The following is a 13,535-nucleotide window of genomic DNA, read 5'->3' as shown; positions in this document are numbered from 1 at the left end:
GAAGGATATTTTACAAAAAATTAAGGATTTTTTCAATTGTTCCTCTTGATTTCCAATTTCCTAATATATTGCTTTCTATATTTTTCCAGATCGTCCCAAACCTCCCTATCTACTGATCGATGGTCGCCGGTTGGATGCGGGTAATATTTTTGTTCCGGTCAAAGAAAACTCTGAACTAAATTTGGCCTGTGTCAGTGAGGGTGGCAATCCCCGGCCCACTCTAACATGGGAAGTCCTGCTAAGTCCTGGCGTGGATCGTCATGCCCAAAAGGTGTCGGCTGAGGTGCTGGAACTGGAGGAAATCAAAAATGAAAAGGTAAGAAAGAGTTTGAATTTTTTAAATTATTTTTGAAGGGTTTATTTTTTAAATTTTGGAGTCGGAAATTCCGTAAATTTATTTTTTTATTATTTTATTTATTTTTATACCCTCCACCATACATAGTATGGAGGGTATATTAAGTTCGTCATTCCGTTTGTAACTCATCAAAATAATAATTTTAGACCCCACAAAGTATATATATTCTAAGACGATTTTCGTCCGTCCGTCTGTATGTCCCACATATAACGGTACCCCCCCCCCCCCCCTACCTCTGATATTCGACATTTTGATGATTTTAGCTGCATTTTTCTACGGAATTGTCTCAAATTATACACAAGGAGTTCTTTGTGAGTACTTTATCCCTTAGAAGAGAATTGTCTATATAGGTCTACGATATCGTATAGCTAATACATAACGGTACTCCCCGATATTCGGTATTTTGATGATTTGAGCAAAAAATTTTCAATGGAATTGTCTTAAAATCCACAAAAGGAGTTCCTTGAGAGTACTTTACCCCCTAGAAGAGAATAATCAAAATAGTTTCACGTTTTAGTACAGCGCCCATATAACGGTACCCCCAAATATTCGGTATTTTAATGATTTGTGCGACATTATTCAACGGAATTGTTTCAAATATCATATATAAAGTTCGGAACAGATACACCACGTCTTCGCATATAAGGGTTTTCATTTGAGCGGTATTTTCCGACGGATTTTTTTTTTTCAATTTTTCAAGTTTCTTCCATATGTTGGAGGGTATAAAACGAAATGTGACCACTTTGGAGAGGGGGGGCTAGACCCTCTTCCGGCCCACCTTCCATACGTTCCTCGTATATGAGGAACTAAAATAAAGGAAAAAAAATAAGTCTTTTTCACTCTGTTGGAAACGAACTCATAGGACAATTTTATATCCGTAACACACTCGTCAATGTTTTAAGATAAATTGTATGGATCTTTGAAATCTCACAAAACATTTTTGAATCTCCATTTTCCTTCCAAATGCCCTTTATGATATATCTCCAGTTCCCATTTTTCACCATTTCCCCCCAACAATTTGCCACGTTCCCTAGATGCTATTTGTTTAGTTGAAAATATACGCAACTTATATTTACCATCATATCCTAAAATATCCTTTTATAATGCTTTTAAGGTAAAACAGATAACAAATATCCTGTCATATCCTTTTACATGGAAATTTAACATATTTTGCAATTACATCCTTCCCACAAACGGTGGAGAGGAAGGGAGGGGTTGTGGTTATTCAGCTGGTTGTTTGAATGCTTATCTCCCCTCCTACATTTACATATCCTGCTCTTCTTTGTATCACGAATTTATTGAACCATATTCATGGTTGTTGTTTTTTTTTTTTTTTGTTGTTAGTGGTGTGCGAGAATTATTCTTTTGTTGTAAAAAAATCACTTTTAACAATGGCATCAAATTTGTAACATATTTCCTGGCTACAAAAAAAGAAAACTCATTCTTTTATCATATCCAAAAAAAAAAAAAAAAATGCTAAAATATTGAAACAGCCAGCAAGCGTTAGCCCAAAAAACATTATCATCAGAAATGCTAGCTTTAACGCCGGCGAAGGCAACGCCACCATTGCCACCTACATCCGGTGTAACCACCGCACATATTATGTACACATCACGGCTATAACAATACCATTGAGCATACTCGACAACACACTCGCACACACACACATTTACACCGATGCCAAAGCTTTCACAGTCAATAACCGTTACAAGGCATCAAACCCAAAAAAAAAAACGAAAATGTTGGTTATACTGCTGACCAAGTAAAATATTCTAACACTGGCACTCTTTGTTCTTCTCCATCACAACCATTCGACCATAACAAAATCACACATTCACACACACACCCACACGAACACACTTTGATATTTGCCATTGTGTTCTCTAGTTCTGGGAAAAAAAAAAACGTTAGTTGTGGCCAATATTCTCAACACCCCAGAAATAGCAAAAAAAAAAATCAAGAACCCTAAAAATATTGCCATCACAAAAAAATCCACTCTCACCCCATCAGCCACCATCACTTCATTGTTATTGGTAACATACATCAACATCAAACTCTAATGGCCACACAGTCAAGGAACATGGCTTCATACTACTACATCCCCGGCAATGGTGGTACTCATCAAAACCCAAGAGAGAGGAGAGTAAAAAAAAATCGAGAAAATTTAGACAAGACACGAATTGAGCATTTTGTGTGCATCATGCATTATAATGGCTTAAAACATATAAAATAAACGTTCGTAATCATGGCTATTTTGGACATGTAAACTATTCATATAATAAAACACACACACAAACACATACTGCAGTTACACAGACCCATACACATAAAGAGAAACACATTTCTACAAAACTGCACTTTGGCTACATAAAAGATGAATATGCTATACTATCTTAGTTAGTTGTTGAGAAAAAAAAAAGATTGGAAATTCTCTGGAAATTTTTCTCAGAATTTTTCACAAAAAAATTATCCCAAGTCCTTCCAAAAATTAAAAAAAAAATATTTTATCCAGAAAAGCCATGCAGAGATTTGGATTTTCTTGAGAATATTTTTCCAAGGATCCAGGAAGGTTAATTATTTTTAAGAATATTTTTTCAAGGACCAAAGAAGGTATTTTTTTTAAAGAATATTTTTTCAAGGATTATGAGAGGTGTAGAATTTCTAAAGAATATTTTTTCCAAAACCATCAATAGCGTGGATTTTTTAAAGAATATATTTTCAAGGAACATACAAGTCGCGGCTATTTAAAAAAAAGAGGCATGGATTTTTAAAAAATATTCTTTCAAGGACTAAAACAGGCGAGGGTTTATAAAAAATGTTTTTTAAGGACTATACGAGGCGTGAATTTTTTAAAAAATATCTTTACAAGGACAATAGGAGTTGTGTATTATTTTGGGAATATTTTCAAGAACTAATTGTTCTTGAAAAGTTGTGTATTTTTTTGGGAATATTTTCAAGAACTAATTGTTCTTGAAAATATTCCCAAAAAATACACAAATCCTATTGTCCTTGTAAATACATTTTTTAAAAAATTCACGCCTCGTATAGTCCTTAAAAAAACATTTTTTATAAAGCCTCGCCTGTTTTAGTCCTTGAAAGAATATTTTTTTAAAAATCCATGCCTCTTTTTTTAAAAAGCCGCGACTTTTATGTTCCTTGAAAAAATATTCTTTAAAAAATCCACGCTATTCTTTAGAAATTCTACACCTCTCAAAATCCTTGAAAAAATATTCTTTAAAAAAAATATCTTCTTTGGTTCTTGAAAAAATATTCTTAAAAATAATTAATCTTCCTGGATCCTTGGAAAAATATTCTCAAGAAAATCCACATCTCTACATGGCTTTTCTGGATAAAATACTCTTTTTTTTAAATTTTGGAGGCGTGGATTTTTTTAAGAATATTTTTTTATGGTAATAAGAGGCGTAATTTTTTTAAAATATTTTTTCAAGCACAATAAGCGCCGTGGATTTTTAAATGAATATTTTTTTCAAAGATCAACTGATGCGTGGATTTTTTAAAAAATATTTTTAAAGACAATAAGAGGCGTGGATTTTTTTAAAAATATTTTTAAAGACAATAAGAGGCCTGGATTTTTTTAAAAATATTTTTTAAGAAAATAAGAGGCGTAGATTTTTTTAAAAATATTTTTTCAAGTACAATAAAAGGTGTGGATTTATTGAAGAAACAACACAGGCGTGTATTTAAAAAAAAAAAAAAAAAAACTTAAAGAACCATCAAAATATTTTTTCAAGGATCAACTGAGGCGTGGATTTTATAAAGAATATTTTTTCAAGGATCAACTGATGCGTGGATTTCTTAAAGAATATTTTTTCAAGGACTATAAGAGGCTTGAGTTTTTCAAGAATATTTTTGAGGACTAAAAGATGCTTGGATTTTTTTAAGAATATTTTTTCAAGGACCAGCTGAAGCCTGGATTTTTTAAAGAATATTTTTTTGAGGACTTAAAGATGCTTGGATTTTTTTAGAATTTTTTTTCAAGGACCAGCTGAAGTCTGGATTTTTTAAAGAATATTTTTGTAAGGACTATAAGAGGCGTAGATTTTTAAAGAATATTTTTTTAAGAACCATAAGAGGCGTAGATTTTTAAAGAATATTTTTTTAAGAACCATAAGAGGCGTAGATTTTTAAAGAATATTTTTTTAAGGACTATAGGAGGCGTATATATTTAAAGAATATTTTTAAGACAATAAGAAGCATGGATTTTTTTAAAGAATATTTTTTCAAGGACCAACCGAGGCGTAGATTTTTTAAAGAATATTTTTTTCAGGGATCAACTGAGGCGTGAATTTTTTAAAGAGTTTTCTCTCAAGGACTATAGGAGTTGTGTATTTTATTATTGGGTATTTTTTTAAGAATACTTTTCAAGAACTATTACACACGTAGACTTTTTTAAGAATATTTTTTTTCAAGGACCAACAGAGACGTGGTTTTTTTAAGATTTTTTTTTTTTTTCTCAAGGACTATAGGAGTTGTGTATTTTTTTAGAAATATTATTCAAGAACTATTACAGTCATTGATTTTTTAAGAATATTTCTTTCTCAGGGACTATAGGAGTTGTGTACTTTTTTAGAATATTTTTCAAGAACTATTACAGGCGTAGATTTTTTTAAGAATATTTTTTTTCAAGGACCAAAAGAGGCGTGGATTTTTTTAAATAAGAGACGTGGATTTTTTAAGAATATTTTTTTTAATGACCAATAGCGTGGTGGATTTTTTAAAGAATATTTTTTTTAGACCAATAGTGTGGTAGATTTTATTAAGAATAAAATTTCAATGACCATCAAAGCTAGGATTTTTTAAAGAATAAGACTTTAAGGACCGTCAAAGCTTGGATTTTTTAAAGAATAAGACTTCAAGGGCCGTCAAAGCCTGGATTTAAAAAAACTATTTTTTCAAGGACTTTCAATGGCGTGGATTTTTTAAGAAATAGTTTTTCAAAGACCATCGTTGCGAGATTTTTTTGAAGAAAATACTTTTACAAGGACCATCAATGGCGTTGACTTTTTAAGGAATATTTTTTATGGACTATCAGATGCGTGGATTTTTAAAGGAAAAAGGATTTTTAAGAATTTTTTTCAAAGACTATAAGAGGTGTGGATTTCTTAAAGAATATTTTTTCAAGGGCCAACAAAAGCATGGATTTCTTAAAGAATATTTTTTTAAGGACCAACAAAGGCGTGCATTTTTTAAAGAATAAGACTTTAAGGAACCTCGAAGCCTGGATTTTTAAAAAAAAATTTTTTCACGGACCATCAATGGCGTGGATTTGTTAAAAAATAATTTTTTCAAAGATCATCAATTGCGAGAAATTTTTGAAAAAATATTTTTTCAAGTACCATCAATAGCGTTGATTTTATAAAAATATTTTTTATGGACTATAAGATGCGTGGATTTTTTAAGGAATAAGGATATTTAAGATTTTTAATATGTCAAGAATCGATAATTCCTCATAATTAATAAAAAGCTTTTTAAGAATTACTTATGAAAATAAATATAATTAATATTAAATAAATAAATATTATTCATAGAGTTTTCGTCCTTTAAATTTTCTTTTTTAATTTTTTTTTCATTTGCCCTGTTTCAATATCGTTTTCAATTAAAGGATTTTTTGATCTTGACATTAGTATTATTTTATTTTAATGAGTCTTTTTTACAATTTTTTTCTTTTGCAGGACAAAAACACCTACAAAATCAATAGCGGGGCCAAGAGTGAGGCACGTCTGCCTGCCGTATTTCGGGCTCATCACAATGCCAGGATACTCTGTGTCATGGAACATCCAACGTTGAAGATACGACAAAATGCCTCTCTGCTATTGGATGTGCAATGTAAGTATTATCCACCCCCTCTTCCCCTCATCATTATTTGCCACTTGGCATATTATTTATCTCATCAATGCCTTGTGTTAACATTTTTCACTTCCCTCACTCCCGTCATTTTCTCCTCAAGGAAATTTGAAAATTAATGAATTTTGTACGAAACCGAAAATTTCTGCAACAATTCAAAATTTATGCAATCAATTATTATTACAATTATGATAATGTTTCTCTGCTCCATTCGTTCGAGTCGTTTCAAGGATAATGGATCCTTCATTGTGAAATATGCATTTAATCAATTCGTAATACATAATTGAAAGTCATGCAATCAATTCTGGCCCAAACATAAATATTTTGATTATTTGGCAAGAAAGGATTAGATGAGAGGGGGTAGGGAACTTGGGCAAAGGATTCTTCGTGGGGTGAATTTTTGCAAAGATTTTCAAAAGGATAATGGGTTTTGGTAATAAAATGTAATTAAATAGCTAAGATCGAGGACACTTTCCCCCTAACTGCATATTTAAAAAAATCTGTTTTTTTTCATGGATAAAAAGATCAGCAAACGTGGATTTTTTCAAGAACCAACAGATCATCAAACTAGAATAAATAAAGAAATATTTTTTCAAAAACCAACAGAGGCATGGATTTTTTAAAGAATATTTTTTCAAGGACCAACAGAGGCGTGTATTTTCTAAAAAATATTTTTTCAAAACCCAACGGAGGCGTGGATTTTTTAAAGAATATTTTTTCAAGGACTAAAAGAGGCGTGGATTTTTTAAAGAATATTTTTTCAAGGACTATAAGAGACATGGATTTTTTAAAGAATATTTTTTCAAGGACTATAAGAGACATGGATTTTTTAATAGATATTTTTTCAAGGACCAACCGAGGCGTGGATTTTTTTAAAGATATTTTTTCAAAGACTATAAGAGGCGTGGATTTGTTAAATAATATTTTTTCAAGTTCTACAAAAGGCGTGGATTTTTTAAAGAATATTTTTTCAAGGACTATAAGAGGCGTGGATTTTTTAAAGAATATTTTTTCAAGGACTATAAGAGACATGGATTTTTTAATAGATATTTTTTCAAGGACCAACAGAGGCGTGGATTTTTTTAATAGATATTTTTTCAAAGACTATAAGAGGCGTGGATTTTTAAAAGAATATTTTTTCAAGGACCAACAGAGGCGTGGATTTTTTTAATAGATATTTTTTCAAAGACTATAAGAGGCGTGGATTTGTTAAATAATATTTTTTTAAGGACTATAAGAGGCGTGGATTTTTAAAAGAATATTTTTTCAAGGACTATTAGAGGCGTGAATTTTTAAAAAATATATTTTTTCAAGGACTATAAAAGGCGTGGATTTTTAAAAGAATGTTTTTTCAAGGACTATTAGAGGCGTGAATTTTTAAAAAATATATTTTTTCAAGGACTATTAGAGGCGTGGATTTTTAAAAAATATATTTTTTCAAGGACTATTAGAGCCGTGGATATTTAAAAAATATATTTTTTAAAAAATATTTTTTCAAGGACCATCAAAGGCGTGGATTTTTTAAAAAATATTTTTTCAAGGACCATCAAAGGCGTGGATTTTTTAAAAAATATTTTTTCAAGGACCATCAAAGGCGTGGATTTTTTAAAAAATATTTTTTCAAGGACCATCATAGGCGTGGATTTTTTAAAAAATATTTTTTCAAGGACCATCAAAGGCGTGGATTTTTTAAAAATATTTTTTCAAGGACCATCTAAGGCGTGGATTTTTTAAAAAATATTTTTTCAAGGACCATCAAAGGCGTGGATTTTTTAAAGAATATTTTTACAAGGACCGACAGAGCCGTGCATTTTTTAAGGAATATTTTTACAAGGATTATGAGAGGAGTGGATTTTTTAAAGAATAGTTTTTCAAGGAACAACAGAGGTGTGGATTTTTTAGAGAATATTTTTTTTTAAGGACTATAAGGGGCATAAATTTTCTAAAGTATATTTTTTAAGAACTATAAGAGGCATACATTTTCTAAAGAATATTTTTGCAAGAACAAAGAAAAAAATATTTTTTCAAGGACAAAGTAAAAAATATCCATAAAAATATTTTTTCAAGGACAAAGAAAAAAGGATATTTTTTCAAGGACAAAGAAAAAAAATATCCTTAAAAATATTTTTTTAAGGATAAAGAAAAAAATATCCTTAAAACTATTTTTTAACAAATTTACAATTCTTTTAAATTATCCTTAAATTTAAAATCCCTCTGGTTTTTAAATCGTTAGCCAACTAAGTCCTGCCATCCAACCTTAAAGCCATTTATCCTGTAAAGCTGTAATAACAGCGGTGTAACTATCAGTTCCTATCGCCTTGTTGCCAGTCTGTTGGCTTTGGTATCGTGGTTGGATGAGTGTGCATCTCTTTTTCCCTCCCTCTCCATCTCTCTCTCTCTCTCTCTCCTCTACCTCTTGGTACACTTCATAAAGCATAAAGTCAAGAGTCGTTAAAGTGTCATTAGCCCGACAACAAAACTCTAGCCGAGAAACGTCATAAAAAATGAATGTTAAAATGAAAGAATACATCGTCAACAGCAACAACAACAACAATGACCAAACCAACAAGAATTGGTAAATAAACTGGCAGCAGCATCGACAACAACATCTACAGCCGGAACATTGCATCTTCAACAGCAGCAATTGAAAATTGGTTGCCATTCTTTGGATTGTTAACGAAAAAAATGCCGCCAATGTCGATATTTTCTTGATTCTTTTTACGATCCTTTTTTTGCCGGCAAGAAGTGCGCACACACACACACAAAATCACCAAAGCCACTAAGGCTGTCAATTGATATAAACTTTAGATGACGAAGAAATAGAGCAACAGAAAAACTCTCTCCAATGCCACCCATAGATACTCCAATGTTGCAAAATGCATTTGGCGGAGCGAAAAAAAGAAAAGATTCCAAAATCTCCGATAGAAGTGGCAGGCAGGCAAGCAGTCAGCAGCCAAGTTGTATTGGGGAATTCGTAGCATAAACAAAAGTTAAGCAATTTGAAAAGACAGTAGAAGACAAGACACAAAAGCCATTCACAGTTGCCAAACGAAGGAGCAGAAGAAGAAAAACGACAGCAGAACTAGCGTAGCGTGGCGCAACGAAAAATAAAACACACCAACTTCTATTTTCTTTCAATCGTGGCCCAAACGAGAAAACAAAACGACAATACCTTAAGTCGCTTAAATGATGTGGAAAGAAATTTAAATTGAGATAAACATGGTGGAGAAGGATGTCGAAGGAAGAGAACAAAAAAAAAACACGCAACAACAAAGCTACATTCATTCAAGCTTAAATTGCCGTTCAAGAAAATCGTTCGTTTAGTGAAATATCTTCTAGTTTGCATATTGAATTACCTTAATTCGTGGGGGAGATGTGGAAAAACAATATTTAAGATTTTGAAAATAAAATTTGGGAAATAAAAAAATATATAAATATTTTTTTCAAGAACCAACAAAGACGTGGAATTTTTGAAGAATATTTTTTCAAGAAATATAAGAAGCGTGGATTTTTTAAAGAATATTTTTTCAAGGAATATAAGAGGCGTGGATTTTTTAAAGAATATTTTTTCAAGGTCTATAAGAGGCGTGGATTTTTTTAAAGAATATTTTTTTTAGGTTCTATAAGAGGCGTGTATTTTTTAAAGAATATTTTTTCAAGGAATATAAGAGGCGTGTATTTTTTAAAGAATATTTTTTCAAGGACCACAAAAAGGCGTGGATTTTTTAAAGAATATTTTTTTAGGGTCTATAAGAGGCGTGTATTTTTTAAAGAATATTTTTTCAAGGACCACAAAAAGGCGTGGATTTTTTAAAGAATATTTTTTTAAGGACCACAAAAAGGGTTGGATTTTTTAAAGAATATTTTTTCAAGGTCTATAAGAGGCGTGGATTTTTTAAAGAATATTTTTTTAAGGACCACAAAAAGGGTTGGATTTTTTAAAGAATATTTTTTCAAGGTCTATAAGAGGCGTGGATTTTTTTAAAGAATATTTTTTCAGGGTCTATAAGAGGCGTGTATTTTTTAAAGAATATTTTTCAAGGATATAGAAACGTGGATTTTTTTAAAGAATATTTTTCAAGGATATAGAAACGTGGATTTTTTAAAGAATATTTTTCAAGGATATAGAAACGTGGATTTTTTAGAGAATATTTTTCAAGGATATAGAAACGTGGATTTTTTAAAGAAATTTTTTCAAGGATATAGAAACGTGGATTTTTAGAGAATATTTTTTCAAGGATATAGAAACGTGGATTTTTTAAAGAATATTTCTTCAAGGATATAGAAACGTGGATTTTTTAAAGAATATTTTTCAAGGATATAGAAACGTGGATTTTTTAGAGAATATTTCTTCAAGGATATAGAAACGTGGATTTTTTAGAGAATATTTCTTCAAGGATATAGAAACGTGGATATTTTAAAGAATATTTTTCAAGGATATAGAAACTTGGATTTTTTAAAGAATATTTTTGAAGGATATAGAAACGTGGATTTTTTAAAGATATGTGGATTTTCAGTGATGGTTTCCTAGGGAGCAGATATTTAAAAAAATGTCTTGAGGTCCAAATATTAACGTGAATTTTTTCTTTTTTTGGAAAGAACAGGTTGTGGATTTGTAGAAAACGCTATTTGAAGACCACCGGCTGCAGGTCGATTTTCTACACAATTTTTTTTAAAGACCACGATCTAAATGTGGATTTTTTAAAGGACTTTTTTGGGGACCTTTTGCTAACCAAAGATTTTTTTAAATATATATTTTTTAAAGACCAAGATCTAAATTTGGATTTTTTTAAAGACTTTTTGAGGTCTTATTGTTAAACGTGAATTTTCTAAATATATATATTTTTTTAGACCATTCTCTAAATATGGATTAAAAAAACTTTTTGGGGACCAGTGGCTGAACTTTTTTTTTAATATTTTTTTTCTGAAAGGTCTAGATTTGAATATGAACTTTTTAAAGGACTTCTTAAGGCCTAATGGCTAAATTTGAATTTTTCAAATACATTTTTTTAACAGACCAAGATATAAATGTGGATTTTTTTAAGGAAATTTTTTGGGGCCATTGGCAATTTTTTTTTAATTATTTTTTGATTGGATTAAAAAAAAGGAACATTTATTTTTTTTTAACATCAAATACTAAAATTGACCTTTGTTGTGGACTAGTATTTTTTTAATTTTATAAAAATATATTTTTACAATTTAAAAAAAAAAATGATAGAACATTTCTGTGGCAGAATTTGACTTTTTCCAGCATTTTTCAGAGAGAGAGAGAGAGGCCCTGCAAGAAGGCTATCTTTTAATGTAAGACCTCTAGAGGGTATTGCACATAAGATTTCCAAACTCCTTACACATTTTCACAATCGATACAGTCCAATAGAAAATGTGAACATTACTTAGCGAAAAATCTTACTTAAAAAATTATTTTACAACTTTCTAACCACTCCTCAAAGTAATATTTCCAAATATAACTGCCAAAATATATATTTTTTAAAAATGCATCTACCCTTCCCAAAAAATTTCCAGCACAAAACATCATCTTCATTCATCTTTATTTCCTGTCTCATCCTCCCTGGCAATTTCAACAACTTTTCTTTTGCCTCCTCGACAAGTTAAACTGGAATATATTTTCAAATTTTTGCACAGGACCCGAAGAAAAAAAACAGAAAACCAAGGCAGAATTGTTTTGAGGCATCATATAACAACACCTCGTTTGTTGCTCTCCGCAAGTACCAGGAATATTTTCGAAGGGTTTCTTTCGTATTTTTTTTTTGCTTTTTAAATAAACAAATATCTTTGCCTTGCTACCTGCCTTGGTCCTCCAAGGAAATTTCAACAATTTAAAAAACTGATGAAAACTACAAAGTATAGCTACAAGCAGAGGAAGTTTTTTCTGTTCTTCTCCTTCTGCTTTTGAATTTTTTATTTCACTTCAGAGGTGTTGCATTTTGGCCCAGGTTTGTTAACCGCTGTTCCATTTTCCCTTTGACTTTTTTTCCTTTGACTTTCATGGCTGCTGCTGGAGAACCAGAAGCAGACAAAAATTTTTTTCTTGTTGCAAAAAAAAGCCAGTGAAATAAATATTATTTATAGTTGTGAAGGTGGTAACAATAACAAGAAAAACAACGACAACAACAACACCAACAACACCCCCCAACAACCATAACAAAGTTCTAAGTAATTGTAGTTATTATGATGAGGTTGTAAATGTTATAAATATTCTAGGATACCTCAATTTGACAAAGACTTTTAAGTGCTGAAGTGTAAAAATGTGGAACGGTAGCAGGTAGAGCTGGAGAGAAGGAGAGAGTTGTCCGGACGTAAAGTAACAAAGAAAGATTGCAATTGTTAAGAAGTGTAAGGGGGTTGGGTCGATGAAGACGTACAAAAAATGTGCTCCAAATGGAAAGTGATTGCGATGGGAAATGGCTATGGAAAATGAGAAAAACTTCGAACAAGGAAATGAAGATGTCTGCGATTTGAATGAAAAAGTTGCGGAATTTTGCAAATGAAGACCCATTTTTAAGGAATGAAAATACCAGAAGAGGTGATTCTAAGGAATAGTTACATACTCCCTGCTTAATTTTTAGATTCTAGCTTCAGCCGTTTCGTCTGGAAGTTTCAATTTTCAAAACGTCACCTAGTTTAGAAAATGAACTATATTTAGCTATTATCCTGGCATATTATTTTCAAAAAGCAGACGCCTTTTATGAAATATGTGTCGTAAAGCAAATGGAACACTACTTAAATATATTCCGCCAAAATTAACAATAGCTCTTTTCCAGAATAACTAGCCTAAATTCCAAAATATTTCAGACACTTCCAACTTCTAAATCAACAATACCCCTCACCCCTCCCCCTTTTGAAAAAGCATTGTTTTCCTAATTGCCAACAACACATCCTCCGCAAGCAACCAACCACACGTGCAGCCATGCATGAGAATTATCAGAGAATTTTATTTCTGGCTCAAAAGCTTTAAACCTTTGATTGGTCATCAGCACATTGTTGGTGTTTTTGTGTGGTTGGTGCAGGTGCGTCGTCGCTCTCTGTTTTTTTGCTCCGCTCCGCATGTGGACACAAACATTGTTGTCCAGTCGTTTTGTTTGTCCATCAGCCAAAGTGATGGCATCATTGCATCCTCTCCCCTACCTCATAACTAACCTCAGTCTAGCCGTAACGCCACACAGCGACGACATATTTACCTCTTTTTGTTTGTCACAAAGCAGCTGTCTGCATATCCAACTAGCCACTGGTCCTTGTCTAAGAGTATGGAATTATTAGCTTTGATTGTTGTTCCGGGCGGGGGAGAGGATATTAA

At 31.5% G+C, this 13,535-nt stretch overlaps 1 protein-coding gene across 2 annotated transcripts in view; it reads left to right on the top strand.

The window, feature by feature from the left end:
- The window catches only part of LOC101899127 (uncharacterized), a 324,327-nt gene that overhangs the window by 211,298 nt on the left and 99,494 nt on the right, over positions 1-13,535 (top strand). For both annotated transcript variants that reach the window (XM_059123686.1, XM_059123685.1), the window contains exons 5-6: positions 90-316; positions 6,049-6,202. In XM_059123686.1, coding sequence (XP_058979669.1) covers positions 90-316; positions 6,049-6,202 — 381 coding nt within the window. The remainder of the gene's footprint in view (positions 1-89; positions 317-6,048; positions 6,203-13,535) is intronic.

This window comes from Musca domestica, unplaced genomic scaffold, assembly GCF_030504385.1.
Source record: "Musca domestica strain aabys unplaced genomic scaffold, Musca_domestica.polishedcontigs.V.1.1 25, whole genome shotgun sequence".
Lineage (NCBI taxonomy): Eukaryota > Metazoa > Arthropoda > Insecta > Diptera > Muscidae > Musca > Musca domestica.
The sequence above is the reverse complement of the archived record's forward strand: the minus strand, read 5'-3'. Positions and strand labels throughout refer to the sequence as shown.